The sequence below is a fragment of the Gnatocerus cornutus genome, unplaced genomic scaffold (assembly GCF_029298725.1).
Source record: "Gnatocerus cornutus isolate USDA-ARS CGAHR unplaced genomic scaffold, icGnaCorn1.1 ctg00000023.1, whole genome shotgun sequence".
NCBI lineage: Eukaryota > Metazoa > Arthropoda > Insecta > Coleoptera > Tenebrionidae > Gnatocerus > Gnatocerus cornutus.
The window spans coordinates 5,815,588-5,835,001 of record NW_028275375.1 but is presented as its reverse complement, the minus strand read 5'-3'; the positions used below and the strand labels follow the sequence as shown (position 1 = coordinate 5,835,001).

The 19,414-nt window shown below is 44.0% G+C and overlaps 2 protein-coding genes across 2 annotated transcripts; both read left to right on the top strand.

The window, feature by feature from the left end:
• Window positions 1-281: 281 nt before the first annotated feature.
• LOC148166623 (fatty acid synthase-like) lies at window positions 282-6,502 on the top strand. Its single transcript, XM_088049268.1, has 5 exons — window positions 282-315; window positions 374-2,112; window positions 2,167-3,065; window positions 3,117-4,859; window positions 4,908-6,502. Coding segments are annotated over exons 1-5 (5,970 nt in total). The 5' UTR covers window positions 282-313; the 3' UTR covers window positions 6,495-6,502.
• A 1,852-nt stretch (window positions 6,503-8,354) lies between these two features.
• Window positions 8,355-14,564, top strand: LOC148166622 (fatty acid synthase-like). Its single transcript, XM_088048547.1, has 4 exons — window positions 8,355-8,366; window positions 8,405-10,253; window positions 10,301-12,936; window positions 12,981-14,564. Exons 1-4 carry the CDS (start codon window positions 8,355-8,357, stop codon window positions 14,562-14,564), a joined length of 6,081 nt encoding a protein of 2,026 aa, XP_087904673.1.
• Window positions 14,565-19,414: the final 4,850 nt, after the last annotated feature.

Below are 19,414 nucleotides of genomic sequence, written 5' to 3'. Positions count from 1 at the left end.
GTCTAGTCTTTAAAATGCATGCATTCACGGCATTAGCATTGTTGCGCATTGCAAAATCGAAGAATAATGAATAATAAAAAAAGGCTGAGTTTGCACAAAATAAATATAACATGATTGATATCGTCAGATAATGAATTAATAATAAATGAATTAGAACAATGAATTTTGCAAAAATGAAAACCTTGTGCCTATTATTGTAAATTTGCCCTCTAACCCGAAAAAATTATTCATCCACTGAGTATATATTCGGGCGAGAAATTGTAAAAATCACTTTAGTCCCAGTGTTGAGTGCCTCTGTAGGTAAAAACGCAAAATGTAAGTCAACCAACTAAACCACCCCCTCGAAGTCAAATTCTCCCCCTTTTTCTTCAAGGCCGATTGACGCGGGTAATGTAGCCATCACCGGTATCGCCGGGCGCTTCCCCAACTGCTCCAACGTGGCCGAACTCCAAGAAGCCCTCTTCGCTGGTGTGGATCTAGTCTCCAACTCCCATAACCGATGGTCTGCTGAAGCTCTAGGTACCCCAGAACGTTTAGGCATTATGCACGACTTCGGTTCCTTCGACGCTGCTTTCTTCGGTATCAACCCCAAGGAAGCCAACACCAACGATCCTAGATTGCGCAAGATTCTCGAAGTCACCTACGAAGCACTCGCCGATGCTGGTTTGAACCCCACGGAACTACGTGGGGCTAATGTTGGTGTGTTTTTGGCCGTCACTCAGAACGACATCTCTGATTTGAGCTACCGAGGAGGGATCATCGCGAGATCGGCGGCTATCATGGCGAATGTTGTCTCGTTCTGTTTTGATTTCAAAGGACCAAGTCTTGCGGTTAACACGGCTTGTTCCAGCGGGTTTTATGCGCTGGTGGACGCGGTGGATAATCTCTTGGCCGGGAGGTGCGATATTGCTGTGGTTGGAGCAGTACAGCACCAGTTTGATCCTGCGGAGAGTGTTGAATTGATCAAGATTGGAGTTCTTCATCAGGAAGGAGTCAGCAGATCCTTCGATGCCAACAGGAAAGGATACGTGAAATCAGAAGCGGTCGCCGCCCTCGTCTTGCAGAAAGTACCAGACGCCAATAGAATTTACGCCACGTTTGCTGGACTTGGAACGACCGTCGAAGGGTTCAAGAGAGACGGATTCGCGCACCCTTCCCACGCCATGCAAACCGCTATGTTCAAACAAGTCTTCGGACAATTCAACATCGATCCTCTGGAGGTCAACTACGTGGAGACCCACTGCACGGGAACCAAAGTTGGAGACGTGGAGGAAGTCACAGCGATTGATAACTTTTACACAAAAGGAAGAAAAGGACCTCTGTTGATTGGTTCCATTAAGAGTAACATTGGTCACACGGAAACCACCTCTGGGCTTGTTTCCATAATCAAAGCAATCTTGGCGATCCGCGAAGGAGTCATCCCCGGGAATTTACACTTCAAGTCGCCGGATCCTCTCATGAGAGGCCTCGTCGAAGGGCGCTTGAAAGTCATCGACAGAAACACTCCTCTCCCTAATGGTCTCATCGCAATCGACTCTTTTGGTTTCGGCGGCGCCAACGCCCTCGTCATCCTAAAACCGTACAACGAAAAGAAACAAGTCACCAACAACCACTCCCACCGGTTGGTCCACGTCTCTGGAAGAACCGAAGAAGGCGTCCAACTCATGCTGGACAACGTCATCAAGAACAAGTCTAATGAGGAATTCCTCTCCTTGATCGACAGCATCCACAAGAAGCCCATCGACAACCACAACTATCGGGGTTACGCGGTGTTGTCCAACGACAGCCACACCGAAATTAACCAAGTGGCCTCTTCGAAGAAGCGCCCCATCTGGTATGTCTATGCTGGGTTTGGCGCGCAATGGCCCGGAATGGCAAAAGAAATGATGAAGTTCGAAGTGTTCAAAAACACAATCAAGAAGTGCGCCAACGCCTTGAAACCCTACGGCGTGGACTTGGAGGACGTCGTCATCAACGGAACTGAAGAGACTCTAGACAACATGATCAACACCTTTACGGGCATCACCGCCGTTTCAGTGGCCTTAACAGACATGCTAACTTATTTGAACATCCAACCTGCTGGGATCATTGGACACTCGCTGGGTGAAATCGGTAAGTCTCCCACAACTCCTCCACTTCTTTTCTAATTCTAATTTGTCGCTCCAGCGTGTGCCTATGCTGATGGTTTAATCACCGCCGAACAAGCCGTGCTGATCGCCTACGGCCGCAGCCTCGCCACCAGCACCTCCAACTTACCCCCAGGCTTGATGGCAGCTGTTGGTCTTTCCGCCGAAGAGTGCGCGAAAATCCTCCCAGAAGGAGTCTACATAGCTTGTGATAACTACGACCAGAACGTCACCATCTCGGGGCCGGAAAAGACAGTCCGCGACTTCCTCCACCAACTTACCGTCCGGGGAATCTTCAACAGACTGATTAACAACGCGCACTACGCCCTCCACTCGCCTCACTTACAACCCGCTGGTCAGAAAATGTACAGTTTCGTGAAGAAAGTCTTACCTGACGTCAAACCCAGAAGCAGCAGGTGGTTGCCGTCGGCGCTCCCAGAGTCCGAGTGGAACACGGATTTGGGGAGAAACAACTCCGCGGAGTACCACTACCACAACTACTTACATAGAGTCGAGTTCAGACAGCTGTTGGCTCATGTCCCCAAAGACGCGATTGTTATTGAGGTTGCACCTAGAGGTCTTCTTCAGGCGATTTTGAAACGGGGGCTCGATCAGAATGTCTCAATCCTGTCTCTTCTGAAACCTGGAGTTGATAACGTCGACTTCTTCCTCTCTAGCTTGGGAAGGTTCTACACCAACGGCGGTCAATTCGATCTGCAGAAGTTGTACAAACCCGTGCAATTTCCAGTTAGTGTTAACACGCCCTTCATTTCGAACTTGGTCAAATGGGACCATCGAGTAAAATGGCACACTTTAAGATTCAACCCTAGTGGTTATTACGGGTCGAGACACGAAATCGACATGAACGATCAAGCCAACGCGTACTTGGAAGGCCACAGTGTTAACGGGAAAATTATTCTTCCGGCTTCCGGTTACATTGTAAGTACTGATGAGGATGAATGACCCCCGAAACTTTGAGTTTGTTTTTAGTTCATGGTCTGGCAAGCCTTCGCCCGCATGATGGAAATCCCCTTCCCCAAGTGCCCTGTGGTTTTCGAAAACGTAAAAACCCTTCGCCCTATTTTACTCCACAAGAACGAAACTTCGGCTCTCGTCATCAACATCTTCAAGTCCACTGGGAATTTCGAAATCTGTCTTGAAAGCGACATCCAAAACGTGTTATCCAGTGGAAAGATCTCGCTGGCTCAAGACATCGACCGCGAGTTCTTAGAATACCCTCCACTCCCCAAGACCAACCAGTACAAAATCAAGATCGGTCTCGACGACTTCTACACCTGCATGCATTTGCGCGGTTTCGACTACACCGGCCTCTTCATGGGTGTGCAACAATGCGACATCGATGGAACTTCGGCGACTTTGAAATGGAACGACAACTGGGTGGCGTTCTTGGACACGGTGACCCATTACATCCTCAGCGTGGAGGCGACAGGCCACAGTCTCCCAACCACGTTCGAGAAAATTGTGATAAACCCAGAGCTGCACTTGAAGAGTGTTGACGCCAACTCCAATGTGGAATTGGTTTACAATAAGTACCTGAGAGCCGCGAAATGCGGGGGAGTTGAGTTGAGGACTATTGGAGTTACGAATGTTAAGAGGAGAGTCAACGACACTCCCGCCACGTTGAGGAAGTACACGTTCGTCCCCAACACTGACACGCAGAGAGAAGGTGATGCCTACGCCCACGCTTTAGACTTGGCCTCGCAGATCGTGGTGGAGAACGTCACCGGAGAGTTGAACGTCTCAATTGCAGAACTGCAGTCAGATGTGAGCTTACAGATGCTGAAGTCGATGATTGAAAGAGTGAACTTGAAGAAGACCACGTTCGAACAAATCTCGTCTCTTGACCAGAAGGTTGATAAGACGTACGACCTCTTGGTGGTACCGGAAATCACTCAAGACAACGTAATTGATTGTACCCGCAGAGGCCGCTTCGCGTTTGGTAAAATCCAAGGCAACGGCTTCGAAGACATTGAGATTATCTACCAACACGTCAGTAAATCAGGGACTTATGCTCTGATACGTCGCACCCAAATCCTCCCCGAGAAGTACACCGTCATCACCGCAAGCAACACTAATTATAATTGGGTGCGCGACTTGAAACAAGCCGTAAAGAAGAGCACCTCTCCCGACTCCCGGATCTACCTAATCAACGAAGATTTCAACTCTGGAATCATCGGTCTCTTCAATACGATGCGTCTGGAGCAGTACGGTCCAACAGTTCGCGCCTTCCTCATCAGAAACTACAAAGAAACGGAGCGATTCTCCTTTAAGTCCAAGTTTTATTTGGACCAACTGAAGAAAGACTTGACTGTGAACATCTTCCAGGATGGTTCGTGGGGTACCTACCGCTTGATGGGGTTACCAACGTTCGCCCCTCGTCTCTACAGTGAGGCGTGTCTTCTCAAAGACAACAAGGGGGTGAGGTGGGTGCAGAAATCCCCTTATCACAGCTGCAAGGAGATCTCTGTCCACTACGCCAGCATCTGCAACTGGGACTTGACCACCGTCAACGGCAAAGTGGGGATTGACGTGAACGAAGAACAACTCGGCTTGGAGTTCTCTGGGATTGATAAAAACGGAAATAACGTCATGGGGTTGGTGCAAGGAGGAGCCATCGCGACGTCCGTACTGTCTCACCCCAAACTAACGTGGAGCTTCCCCAGCAAGTTCACTTTTGAAGAAGCGGCAACCATCCCGGTCGCCTACACTCTGGTGAGTTGACTTCACTGTTGAAACTACTTCTTACTTGGGAGTTTTCAGAGCCACTACGCCTTGTTTATTGAGACACATCTTTCACCAAAAGACTCGATTCTTATCCATGACTGCAAGAACGACTTTAGTTTAGCTGCGATGGCGTTGGCGTCCCATCGTGGAAGTAGCGTCTTCGTGGTGGCAGAACCTGGAGATCGCGACTTCGTCAGGAAGACTTTCCCCAAGCTCCAGAACGTCACCGTGATAACCCACACTGAAAGCACTCCGTTTTATGAAACTCTAATGAAACTTACTAATGGAAGAGGTGTTAACACCATCCTCAACTGTGGTTCTTTGGAACTCCTGAAGTTATCGCGCAAGTGCGCTGTTAAAAACGGTCGGTTTATCGAAATCAGCAACACCAACGCCGATTTCGCCACCGCCGACAATCTCATGGAGAAAAACTGCACGTTGCACAACATCCACATCGGCGACATCTTCGAAGAGAAAGACGACATCCTCGACATCATCGCCGAAGACATGAACAAGTATCTCAAAGACGGAGTTGTGGTGCCTCTCCAGTACTCTCTGTACGACAAAACCGACGTGGACATCGCCCTCAAGCACCTGGAGGAGAAGTACCACGGCAGCAAGTGTTTGATTAAGATCAAAGAAAACGGACGATTCTTCGCGAAGCCCGAAACGCGCGTCCTCGCCTATCCGCGCACTTACATGGACCCCAACAAATGCTACATTGTTGTGGGAGGCCTCGGTGGGTTCGGCTTCGAATTCTCCCGCTGGTTGATCGAAAGAGGAGCAACCAAACTCATTCTTAACTCAAGACGTGAGGTGCGGTCAGGTTACCACGCGCAGTGGCTGCAGAAGTGGAACAACCAAGGCATCACTGTTGTTGCCAACACGTTTGATACCTGCACTCTCGATGGGGCGGAAGGTTTGATTAACTTCGCCGCCAACATAGCTCCTGTTGGTGGGATTTTCAACACCGCTCTTCATATTAAGGATGACGCGATGGTTGACCAGAACCCTGAAGACTTTGCTGCGGTCGCTTCGAAGATTTACAGCGCTCAAAACACTGATATCGCCTCCAGGAAGTTGTGTAAGAAACTCGACTATTTCGTTATGTTCTCTTCAATTGCTTCGAGTATTGGTAACTCGTACCAACCCAACTACGCTTATGCTAACTCGGCTGTTGAAAGAATCTGCGAAACGAGAAAAGCGGAAGGTTTACCGAGCATGGCTATAGAATGGGGCCCCCTAGCCGATGTCGGTATCTTGGTGAGAATGAAGACCAACATTCAGTTGTTGGAAACTCAACGACAGACCCTCCCGTCGTGTCTGGATGCTGTTGACCAATTCTTGCAACAGAACGAACCAGTTTTTGCCAGTTGTGTCTATGGGGATGTCTTAAGTGAGGCTGCTGATACTCAGAACGTCGCCGAAGCTGTCGCTGGATTGTTTGGAATCAAGAATATTGATGAGATTGAAGATAACAAGACTTTGCTCGACTTGGGAATGGACTCGCTGCTTGGGTTTGAAATCAAACACATTCTTGAGAAGGAGGCTGGGCTTGATGTCACTGTTAATGACGTCAGAAATATGACGTGGGAGAAGATCAAGAGTTTGGCACAAGCGTAAAGATTGCACTAAATGACGTGGGTTATGAGGTGAATAAACGATTAATTGTTTCCTGTTTTTTTTTTTATTTACGAATCCAGTCACAACATTGTTGTGTTGACGAAAATTTATGAATGAAACATAAATTCCTCGGTGCTTCGATTAACATTTCTTTTGTTATTAATATTTACACAGAGGCTGTAAATCCAACAATTTAATTATTTTTCTGCCAAGAAATCTGCGATAACAATCGTCACCTTTCGCACTAGGAATATTTATCATGAGAGAGCATGCAAAAGTTTAATTATAGCAGTCAGATATTTGCATTTGAGCCTATAATTCAGTCAGTTGGGGCCATAATTCTACTGCATAAAATAAAGTTTGAAAAATATGTGATATTTTATATGCAATTAAGAAATGACGACACATTTTTTGCCCTGCAAAATACGTCCATTTCATATAATATGCTCAATTTAATTTTAAATTCTAAATAATACAGTTGATTTAGGTTGCAAATCACCCAAGGTCACACTAATTTTGAAATTGCAAACGCTGCAATGGCGTTGTGTGAAATAAGTTTTGGGGTACAAAAGACAGTCGTTTCTTACCGTTTTTAAACAGCGATCGCCTCTAAATAGAATTTCACTTCACTTCACAACACATTAATGATTCACTTCACTTCACTATGTATTAATGGCGTAATTAGCCACCTTGATGGATAGCAATTTTGATGTCAAAATTAGAAAATGACAATAACGCCAACTTTATCATCTAAAAATGTCCAAAGTTCATCTAGATTCCAACTTTAAATAATAAAATAACAGTCAAATTGGACACTTAACTTAAATCGACTATAGGTAATTCAAAGCAAAATTAATTTATTATTAATAAAAATTGCACATTATTCTGATAGCGTAAGATTCATTCAAATTAATTTTATTCCTGTGTAAATTTTCGAATCTTCTTGGGTGTAAATTAGGCTTTGAATTTTTTAGGGAGAAAACTAGGGGGAAGTTAAAATATAGTAATTTTGCGTTTAACACGTTTTCAAAGTCATTTAATCAAAAATTTGATACAAAATAGAAATTTAAATAAAAATGTAACAAGTTTTGCGCAAAACGATTAGCTTTTACGGGCTATTTTTCCCGCAGAACTTTTTTGTAGGCGCCAAATTTAAAATGTCGCTCTGTGATTGGTTGATTGGCAGAGCGGGTTACGCAAGACTGTTTTTTTAAGCTCCTGCAACAAGAGCAACAAGTAACTAATTTTGGTTATCACTAAAAATAACTAAAAAGTAACTAAAAAACGTGAAGAGCCATCTATTGATCAAAATTGACATGTATCCATTACAGGAATCTAACTTATCTCTTTTAAATCCCGCTGATTTCAAAAATTGCGTCTTTGTGAATCGGTAAATTCTGCCAACTGTTGGTGTTAAAAATGGCTAGTCACTGCTGCCAACTGTGCTAATTAATAAGTTATTTTCTGCCGACAGTTTAGTATTTTTTATGTGTTTCAAGTAATTTCGAGCTCTAAAAAATGGTAACTGCGGACTTCCGTTCGAGCTCAAAAAAGAAGCGGAAACCACAAGCCTCGAGGTCAAGCCATTTTTACGCAGACGAAATTAATTCGCGGTATTCTAGTCTATTCAATTCAAGCAAAGTTTTCCATCATTCGCTTGCATAATCAAAAGTTTCATCAGATTTTGTCGCCTCGACACAATAAAGTTTAATGTCATTGCCGTTCTGTCAATGACAGTGACATTTCCCATTGCCCTACTAATAAAAAAAATGATAAAAAAGATAACAAAGCTTTGTTACGCAAAATTGAAAATACTCTTTAGATAATCATCACAAGACTAATTAAAAATTTGCGAAAACAATGGTCTGGACTGTGGTCTCGATCTTTAACCCACGTATTTCTAGTTTTAGGACTATAAATACCGGGATAAAGCTAAACACGGTAGTTTAGTTCCAACACTAAACAAACAAAATGTAAGATCGTTTCCTCAACACTTAAGTGCAGACTTAACTTTTTTCCTCAGGCCCATGGACACAGAATCTATCGCAATCACCGGAGTTGCCGGCCGATTCCCCAATTGCGAGAACGTGGAGGAGCTCGAAAAGGCCCTCTATGGTGGCGTGGACTGCGTCACCACCAACCACACGAGATGGTCGTACGAAGCCCTCGACACCTCGCACCGCCTGGGGTTGATCCACGACTTTGAATACTTCGATGCCGCCTTCTTTGGAATCAACCCGAAAGAAGCGAACGTGAATGATCCCCGCGTCCGGAAGATCCTCGAAGTGACGTACGAAGCCATCGTAGACGCCGGTCTCAACACCACGGAACTCCGAGGAACCAAAGTCGGAGTCTTCCTTGGTATCAGTCCGAATGATATCTCCGATTTGAGCTACAAAGGTGGCATTCTGGGGCGCTCGGCGGCTATCATGGCCAATATTGTCTCTTATTGCTTTGATTTTAAGGGGCCGAGTCTTGCGGTTAACACTGCTTGCTCTAGTTCGCTCTTCGCCTTCAATCATGCTGTTGAAAGCATAGTTTGTGGGAGGTGCGACACTGCGATTGTTGGCGCGGTGCAGCACCAGGTGGACCCGGCGGAGAGCATTGAATTGTTAAAATTTGGAGTTCTTCACCGGGAGGGAGTGTGCAGGCCGTTTGATGCCAACAGGAAAGGATACGTGAAATCGGAAGCCATCGCCGCTATCGTTTTACAGAAGGTAGAAAACAGCAAACGCATCTACGCCACCATTGCTGCTGTTGGTACGAACGTCGAAGGCTTCAAAAGAGACGGAATGGCGCATCCGTCCCATAAAATGCAAAGAGCGATGTTCGAAGACGTTCATGGTCAATTCAACATCGATCCTCTGGAAGTCGACTACGTGGAGACGCACTGCACGGGCACCATCGTCGGAGACGTCGAAGAAGTCCAAGCTATTGACGAGTTTTACACCAAAGGCCGCAAAACCCCCATCCTCATCGGCTCAGTTAAAGGGAATCTTGGTCACACCGAAACCACCTCGGGGTTGGTGTCCGTCATCAAAACCATCATGGCCATCCGTGAAGGAATCATCCCCGGAAACTTACACTTCAAGACGCCCGACCCCCAAATGAGTGGAGTCATCGAAGGCCGCATCAAAGTGATCGACCGAAACTTACCACTTCCTCCGGGTCTCATCGTGGTAAACTCGTTCGGTTTCGGCGGCGCCAACGCCATGGTAATTCTTCGGCCCTTCACAGACCGTCGCCAAACCCCCAACACTCTTTCCCATCGGCTGGTGCACGTCTCCGGACGAACCGAAGAAGGCCTCAAACTCATGCTCGAACAAGTCATCAAGAATAAGAACAACGCACAGTTACTCTCATTGATTGATTCGACTTATTATCGGACCATCGACAACCACAACCATCGCGGCTACGCGGTGCTCTCCAACGACAGTCATTACCACGTCGCGCAATCTTCCTCCAAGAAACGTCAAGTTTGGTTCGTGTACGCCGGATTCGGCTCGCAGTGGCCTTCCATGGCCAAAGAAATGATGAAGTTTGAGATTTTCCGTGACACCATCAAGAAGTGCAGTGAGGCGTTGAAACCCTTCGACTTAGACCTGGAGGATATTGTCACCAATGCGAACGAAGAAGCACTCAATGATTTGTCGAAGACGTTTCCGGCAATCACTGCTGTTTCCGTGGCGCTCACTAATCTTCTCAAAGCGATGAATGTCCATCCTGATGCTATCATCGGACACTCTTTGGGGGAAGTTGGTAAGAATCTCAACACTTTGGAGTTGTTGTTTTTAACACCATTGCAGGTTGCGCATATGCCGATGGTCTTTTAACGGAAGAAGAAGCGACTCTGTTGGCATTCTCACGAGGAAACGCCGCAGTGACCGGCGATCTCATCCCCGGAGCTATGGCCGCTGTTGGACTCTCCGCCGAAGAATGCGGGAAGTTGCTCCCCGACGAAGTCTACATCGCGTGTGATAATTCCGATGAGAACGTAACAATTTCAGGGCCCCGGAAGATCGTCCAAGACTTCCTCGCGGAGTTGGACTCCAGAGGGGTCTTCAACAGACTTATTACTAACGCGAATTACGCTCTACACAGTCCACACTTGGCGAAGGCTGGTCCGATCATGTTCGAAATTGCCCAGAAGGCGGTCACCGAGAAGAAGTTGAGATCCAAGAGGTGGCTATCGTCCGCGTTCCCTGAAAGCCAGTGGTCGACGGATCTGGCGAAGTACAACTCGGCGGAGTACCACTACTACAACTTCCTGAACAGAGTTAATTTCAACCAGCTGTTGAAACACGTGCCGAAAGACGCCATCGTGGTGGAGGTGGCACCTAGGGGTCTCCTCCAAAGCATTCTGAAGAGAGCTCTGGACTCTAATGTGACCTTATTAACTTTGATGAAGCCCGGAGAAGACAACGTCGACTTCTTCTTATCCAGCGTTGGTAGGTTCCACAACAGTGGAGGACAGATTGATCTGAGGAGCTTCAACGGCCCTGTGAGTTTCCCTGTTAGCATCAACACCCCCATGATCTCCAGTTGGGTCAAATGGGACCACCGCGTCAAATGGTACGGGTTGAAATACAACGCCGCCAGCTCCTTCGGACAAAGAGTGGACATCGACATGTCAGAAAAAGAAAACCACTATTTGTACGGCCACGTCGCTGATGGTAGAGTGATTCTTCCAGCTGCTGGGTACATCGTTTTGGTCTGGGACACCTTCGCGAAGATGTTGGAGACGACGCACTCCAAACTCCCTGTTGTTTTCGAGAACGTGAAGACTTTAAGACCTGTTTTGTTACACGACAACGAAACCACCACTCTTATTATTAACATCTTCAAGTCAACGGGACACTTCGAGGTGTGTTTAGAAAACGACGAGCAAAACGTGTTGTCTTCGGGTAAGATCACCGTCCCTGAAGACGTCAGTAAGGAGTTCCTAGACTTGAGCAGTCCGTCGAGGAATCAGTACAAACTCAAAATCAACGTGGATGAGTTCTACAACTGCATGCGCCTCCGTGGGTTTGATTACAGTGGTATTTTCATGGGAGTCCAAGAGTGCGATCTCGATGGCCGCTGGGCGACTCTCAAATGGAACAACAACTGGGTGGCGTTCATGGACTCGATGGTACAATACGTCTTGAGCTTAGAAGCTACCGGTCACAGTCTCCCAACTGTTTTTGACAAGATAACAATCAACCCGCTGCAGCACCTGGAGGCGGTGACCAACAGCTCCACCATGACCATGACGTACGACAAAGACCTCAGCGCCGCGCGATGCGGTGGGGTTGAGATCCGCAACATCTCAGTAACCAACGTGAAGAAGCGCACTCCGGTAACTCCACCAGCGTTGCGGAGGTACACTTTCGTACCGAACAACGACACGCAAAGAGGTGTTGATCCGTTCCAACACAGCGTTAACGTGGCGGCGCAGATCGCGTACGACAACACTCCGGAGTTGAACATGAAGATTGCGGAGCTTGGCGACGACGACGCCGCCATCCAACTCCTCAAGACGACGATTGATAGAGTGAATCTGAAGAAAACCACGTTCGTGCAGATGAAATCGCTCGCGGATGACGTCGAAAATATCGATCTTTTGATCACCGGTGATGAGCTCTCGGATAAGAATGTTGACTTGTACACGGACAAGGCGAGGTTCGTGTTTGGGAAAGTCCACAACTCCGACTTGAAGGAGAGGATTCTCTACCAGCATCTTTCCAAGGCCGGAACGTTTGTGTTGGTGGGGCGGCCTCAAGACCCTCCGGAGTCTCACACTGTTATTGTCGCTAACAATAACAATTTTGTTTGGGTCAACGAACTTAAAGCTGCGGTGAAGAAGAACAGATCTTCGCGAGCGCGGATTTATTTAATCAACGAAGACTTCAACTCTGGAATTGTTGGTTTGTTCAACTCCATTCGTCTGGAGCAGTACTGTCCGATCCTAAGAGTCTTCCTCTTCAGAAGCTACGAGAAACTCCCACCTTTCAGTGTTACGGCGGAGTTTTACCTCAAGCAAATACGAAAAGACTTGAGTGTTAATGTCTACCAGGATGGGTGCTGGGGGACTCTGCGCCGCCTCCCCTTCGAACCACTCCAACCAGTTCTGCAGAGTGACGCGTGTCTTATCAAAGAACCCAAAGGAGTCTCCTGGGTGCAGAAATCTTCCTACACCAAACGCAACATCTTCGTGCACTTCGCCAGCATAAGCAAATGGGATTCTTTGGTGGTCAATGAACGCGCCGGCATTGATGTGGATAGGGCTGAATTCCTCGGGCTCGAATTCTCAGGGGTTGACAGCAACGGAAACAACGTCATGGGGTTGGTACCCAGAGGAGCCCTCGCGACTTCATTACAAGCGCATCCTCAACTCTCCTGGAACTTTACCAATGGGTTAACATCTGAAGAAGCGGCCACGATGCCACTCGCGTACTCTATGGTAAGTCACCACGTGAATCCTCAAGCTTGATTGTTCTTTTTCAGGCTTATTACAGTCTCTTCGTGCAGAACTGCTTGAGTCCGAAGGACTCGATTCTGGTGCACAACAGCACCAGTGATTTTAGTTTGGCGGCGATCGCTTTGTGCCTCGGCAAGAAGTGTTCGGTCTATCCAGTTGTAGAGGCGTCGCAGCGTCGGATGTTAGAAACAATGTTTCCTCTTTTGGATCCGAACAACATCATCACAGACACGAAGAACGGGCAATTCTACAAAACTCTAATGAAGAAGACTAGTGGTAAAGGCACTAATGTTGTCTTCAATTGTAACTCTTTGGATCTCGTGAAATTGTCGAAGAAGTGCGCGGCGAAGAACGGGCGCTTTATCGAGATCGCCAACAACGCCATCGACTTCTTGGTCGCGGATGACCTTATGGAGAAGAACTGTTCCTTCCACAACATCACCATCTCGGAGTTGTTCAACGAGAGCACCGAAACTCTTCGCGAAATCTCCGCGGTTATTGCACAACTGGTTAAAGACCACACCATCGTCCCTCTTCCACACACTCTCTTCGACAAGGAGAGCATCGAAGAAGCTGTTAAGAACCTGGAGGAGCCGCACCACACCAAATCCGTGATTAAAATCCGAGAAAACGGCCGTTTCTTCACGAAACCCGAGAGCAGAGTTCTTGCAAACCAACGCACGTATTTCAACCCCAACAAGTCTTATGTTATCATCGGAGGACTTGGAGGATTCGGTTTTGAATTAGCCAAATGGATGATTGAGCGTGGTGCCACGACTTTAATCCTCAACTCCCGCAATGAAGTTCGTTCAGGTTACCACGCCTCGTGTCTGCAGAAGTGGAACAACCAAGGGCTTGTCGTGTTGACGAACACTTCAGACACCAGCACTCCTGAAGGTGCGGAGAGTCTGTTGAACTTCGCGTCGAACATCGCCCCCGTTGGAGGGATTTTCAACACTGCGCTCCACGTCAAAGACGAGTTTATGGCGGACGTGACTCCTGAAGACTTCGCTGTTGTTGCCGGTTCGAAGATCTTCAGCGCGCAGAACATGGACGTGTTATCAAGGAAACTCTGTCCAGAGTTGGACTTCTTCGTGATGTTCTCCTCCATTGCGTCGAGTATTGGGAATCCGATTCAAGGGAACTACGCCTTCGTCAACTCTGCAGTTGAGAGACTTTGCGAAATGAGGAAAGCTGAAGGACTACCGGGGCTGTCGATCGAATGGGGGCCTCTCGCAGACGTTGGAATTTTAGTCAGAATGAAACTAAGCGTCCAGTACTTGGAGACACAGCGACAGAAGTTGTCATCGCAGTTGGAGGTTCTCGATCAGTTCTTGCAGCAGAACGACGCGGTGGTGTCGAGCTGCGTCTACGCGAATGAAGAGGATGAGGTCAGCGAGAAGAAGACGCTGGTTGAGATGGTGGCGCAGTTGTTCGGGATCAAGGATGTTGATGAGATTGAAGATTCGAAGACTTTGTTGGAATTGGGGATGGACTCGCTTCTTGGGTTTGAGATTAAGCACATTTTGTCGAAGGAGTCGGGGGTTGAGATTAATATTAATGATATTAGGAACATGACGTTTGATAAGATTCGAGAAATTTCGACTTAAATGTGTGTTTTATCGATAAGAAATTCCAATACTCTGACGAGGTGTTCATTTTATAATCATGTTTTGTGAATAAAGCTCAAGCATTCAATGTTTATTGGTTACTTTTCCTGCAGAAAATTCGCCGATTTACAAAGGAGCAAATTTTGAAATGGTTGGGATTCTTATGTAAAAAGACGCGAAAAAAATATCGAGCTTTAAATTTGCTCTAAAAATTAGAATTAGATTTGGACAAATTAAATCCAAAGATATATGGCGCAAACCGTTTCAATTGATCTCTTTTAGTTTCGAAGATATCGGGGTTAAAATATTTGGAGAAAATTCGAAAATCCAAAAATTTAAACGGCTATAACTCGGTTATTTGTTTGCCGATTTTAACTAAACTTACGTTTTTGGATTCTCCGTGAAATTCTACGTAAAATGACATCAACAGACTCCAATTTACTCCAAAAAATAAGCGAGATATCGATATCAGAAGTTTAGCACAGCTTTAGTCACAAATTTTTGCGAAAATTTGCAAATTTTGACTTTTAAAAAATCTAAAAACTACTTCTTATGTAAAAAGTCGGGAGAAAAACGATGGCGCAAACCGCATCTCAATATCTGTAATAGTTTCAGAAATATTGAGCACGAATTGTTTCGAACCTTCAAAAATTTGGCCCTCTGGCGACAACACAAAAATTCAAACGGCCATAACTCAGTTATTTGTTGACGAAAATTAAAAATTCTGATGTTTTTGGATTCAGCGTGACATTCTGCGTGAAATAAGACCCAAATTTGTTGAGTTTGCTTAATAAATAAACGAGGTATTGGCCAAAAACTGTTTTGAAAACGTCATTTTAGGGTGATTTTCAATCAATGTTTTCAAATGAAAACGACGTTTAATAGCTTTGAATTAAACATCAGTCGAAAGAGGAGCTTAAAATCTATCTACTGCCCAAATTTGAGATCTATAGGACAAATAGTTTGCGAGTTATGGCCAAAAATTAAAAAAAATGAAAAATTTTCATCGTTTGAGTCGCAATTTTTTTTCGCGAAAAATCGACTATCGAATTTTGGGCTTTTAAGCACTTTTTCTAACGTAAAATGACCCGAGAAAAACGATGGCGCAAACCGCATCTCAATATCTCAAATAGTTTCCGAGATATTTAACTTTGAAAATTGGGAAAAATGAGAAAAAATTAAAATCAACTTACCGAAACTTTGATCGACCATAACTCAGTTATTTGTTGTCGGATCTGAATTTAAATCCCAGATTTGGAATCTGCGTAAAATTCTGCGTTCACTGATGTATAATAACTCAAGTTTACTCGAAAAAATAAGCGAGATATCAATATGAGAAATTTGGTATAGTTTTAATCATGAATTTTCGCGAAAATTTGCAAATTTTGACTATTGGAAAATCTAAAAACGATTTCTTATGTAAAAAATCGCGAGAAAAACGATGCCGCAAACCGCATTCCAATATCTGAAATAGTTTCCGAGATATCGACCATGAATTGTTTCGAATCTTCGAAAATTTGACCCTCTGGCGACAACCCAAAATTTCAAACGGCCATAACTCGGTTATTTATTTAAAAATATTAAACAATTATCATGTTTTTGGATTTAGCGTGAAATTCTGAGTAAAATGAGACCAAATTTGTTGAGTTTGCTTAATAAATAAATGAGGTATTGGAAAAAAACTGTTTTGAAAACATCATTTTAGGGTGATTTTCAATCAATGTTTTCAAAATAAAATCGACGTTTAACAGCATTGAATTATACATCAGTCAAAAGAGGAGCTTAAAATCTATCTTCTGCCCAAATTTGAGATCTATAGAACAAATAGTTTGCGAGTTATGGCCAAAAATTAAAAAAAATGAAAAATTTTTATCGTTTGAGTCGCAATTTTTTTTCGCGAAAAATCGACTATCGAATTTTGGACTTTTAAGCACTTTTTCTGACGTAAAATGAGCCGAAAAAAACGATGGCGCAAACCGCATCTCAATATCTCTATTAGTTTCCGAGATATTTAACTTTAAAAATTACGAAAAATGAGGAAAAACGAAAATCAACTTTCCGAAACTTTGATCGGCCATAACTCAGTTATTTGTTGTCGGATCTGATTTTCAATCCCAGATTTGGAATCTGCGTAAAATTCTGCGTTCACTGATGTATAATAACTTAAGTTTACTAAAAAAATAAGCAACATATCGATCTCACTTCTTTGGCATACTTTTAGTCACAAATTTTTGCGAAAATTTGCAAATTTCGACTGCAGAAAAATCAAAAAACTGTTTCTTATGTAAAAAATCGCGAGAAAAACGATGCCGCAAACCACATCTCAATATCTGAAATAGTTTCCAAGATATCGAGCACGATTTGTTTTGGACCTTCAAAAATTTGGCCCCCTGGCCACAACCCAAAATTTCAAACGGCCAGAACTCGGTTATTTGTTGACGAAAATTAAAACTTCTTCCGGATTCGGATTCAGCGAGACGTTCTGCGTAAAATGAGCTAAATTTTGTTGAGTTTGCTTAATAAATAAACGAGGCATTGGTCAAAAACTGTTTTGAAATGGTCATTTTGAAGAAATTTTTAATCACTATTTTCAAGGTGAAAACGACGTTTGATATCTTTATGTTTACATCAGTCGCAAGAGGAGCTCGAAATCTATCTACTGGCCAAATTTGATGTCGATCGGGCAAATAGTTTTCGAGTTATGGCAAAAAATAAAAAAAATGAAAAATTTTCATCGTTTGAGTCGGATTTTTTTTTCGCAAAAAATCGACTATTGAATTTTGGACTTTTGAGAACATTTTCGGACGTAAAATGAGGCGAGAAAAAGAATGGCGCAAACCGCATCTCAATATCTCAAATAGTTTCCGAGATATTTAACTTTAAAAATTACGAAAAATGAGGAAAAACGAAAATCAACTTTCCGAGACTTTGATCGGCCATAACTCAGTTATTTGTTGTCGGATCTGAATTTAAATCCCAGATTTGCAATCTACGGAAAATTCTGCGTACACTGATGTATAATAACTCAAGTTTACTCAAAAAAATAAGCAACATATCGATCTCACTTCTCTGGCATACTTTTAGTCACGAATTTTCTCGAATTTTTGAAAAATCGAAAAATTATTTTTTATGTAAAATATTGCGAGAAAAACGATGGCGGAAACCACATCTCAATATCTGAAATAGTTTCCAAGATATCGAGCACGAATTGTTTTGGACGATCAAAAATTTGCCCCCCTGGCAACAACTCAAAATTTCAAACGGCCATAACTCGGTTATTTGTTGACGAAAATTGGAAATTCTCACGTTTTTGAATTCAGCGTGACATTCTGCGTAAAATGAAACCCAAATTTGTTGAGTTTGCTTAATAAATAAACGATTTATTGACCCAAAACTGTTTTGAAAACATTATTTTAAAGTGATTTTCAGTCAATGTTTTTATAATAAAAACGACATTTAATAGCATTGAATTATACATCGGTCGAAAGAGGAGCTCATAGTCTATCTACTGGCCAAATTTGAGATCTATAGAATAAATAGTTTGCGAGTTATGGCCAAAAATTAAAAAAAATGAAAAATTTTTATCGTTTGAGTCGCAATTTTTTTTCGCGAAAAATCGACTATCGAATTTTGGACTTTTAAGCACTTTTTCTGACGTAAAATGAGCCGAAAAAAACGATGGCGCACACCGCATCTCAATATCTCTAATAGTTTCCGAGATATTTAACTTTGAAAATTGGGAAAAATGAGAAAAAATGAAAATCAACTATCCGAAAATGTGATCGGCCATAACTCAGTTATTTGTTGTCGGATCTGAATTTAAATCCCAGATTTGGAATCTGCGTAAAATTCTGCGTTCACTGTTGTATAATAACTCAAGTTTACTCTAAAAAACAAGCGAGATATCGATATGAGAAGTTTGGCCATAGTTTTAGTCATGAATTTTCTCGAAAATTTGCAAATTTCGACTTTTGAAAAATCTAAAAACTATTTCTTATGTAAAAAATCGCGAGAAAAACGATGGCGCAAACCACATCTCAATATCTGAAACAGTTTCCAAGATATCCAGCACGAATTGTTTCGAACCTTCGAAAATTTGACCCCCTGGCCACAACCCAAAATTTCAAACGGCCATAACTCGGTTATTTGTTGACTAAAACTAAAAACTCTTGCAACTTTGGATTCAGCGTGACATTCTTCCTTATTGTTGATCCTCCGGCTGCCGCGTCCACAGCCAGTTTTAATTAGTAAAGAGCCCACTCGAACACGAGGCTTTAACTGCGGCCATATTTCAGATGAACGGTGAAGTGAAACAGGCTTAATCCCGTGTTTTGCAAGAGATTTAGGCAGGACTGTGGGGCCGCCGCCGAGCTCAGCAGTTGTGGTCGGAGGTCAAATTCAACAATAAAGAAGCCGCCGACGCTGGTCATTCGAGCTTAACCAAGCTAAGCTTAAATTATAGTGGAGATGTCGTTGCTCCGGTCCTGCTGTTCCAGCAGCTTTTAGCACTAATTCCACTGGTTGTCTCGCGAATATCAATTAGATATCGACGGAGCGAGAAGGTGAAAGAAGTTTGCAGATTTTAACACTATCAAAACAGACCGCATTTTCATTCATAACAGGTTTCAACCCGACACAGGTAACTTTTAATTGTGGAAAGTTTTAGTGGGGTTGGGAATGGTACACAACTTGGTTTAATGACAATATGGTAATGTATTAAGTGGCTGGGATTCGGGGATTTTCCAAAAAATTAATTTTGGTAAAGGAGGTTTATCGTTCTTACAGTTTAACTGGGAAATTGTTTCTCTGAATTATGGAGGAGACCACCTGTAACGGAAATACCAACATTT

What these genes read in the sequence shown, in the direction of transcription:
- LOC148166623 (XM_088049268.1), top strand. An exon ending in TTCCGGCTTCCGGTTACATT is followed by an intron (nt 3,066 to 3,116) that starts GTAAGTACTGAT and finishes GTTTGTTTTTAG; the next exon opens with TTCATGGTCTGGCAAGCCTT. An exon ending in TCCCGGTCGCCTACACTCTG is followed by an intron (nt 4,860 to 4,907) that starts GTGAGTTGACTT and finishes GGGAGTTTTCAG; the next exon opens with AGCCACTACGCCTTGTTTAT.
- LOC148166622 (XM_088048547.1), top strand. An exon ending in ACACTCTTTGGGGGAAGTTG is followed by an intron (nt 10,254 to 10,300) that starts GTAAGAATCTCA and finishes ACACCATTGCAG; the next exon opens with GTTGCGCATATGCCGATGGT. An exon ending in TGCCACTCGCGTACTCTATG is followed by an intron (nt 12,937 to 12,980) that starts GTAAGTCACCAC and finishes GTTCTTTTTCAG; the next exon opens with GCTTATTACAGTCTCTTCGT.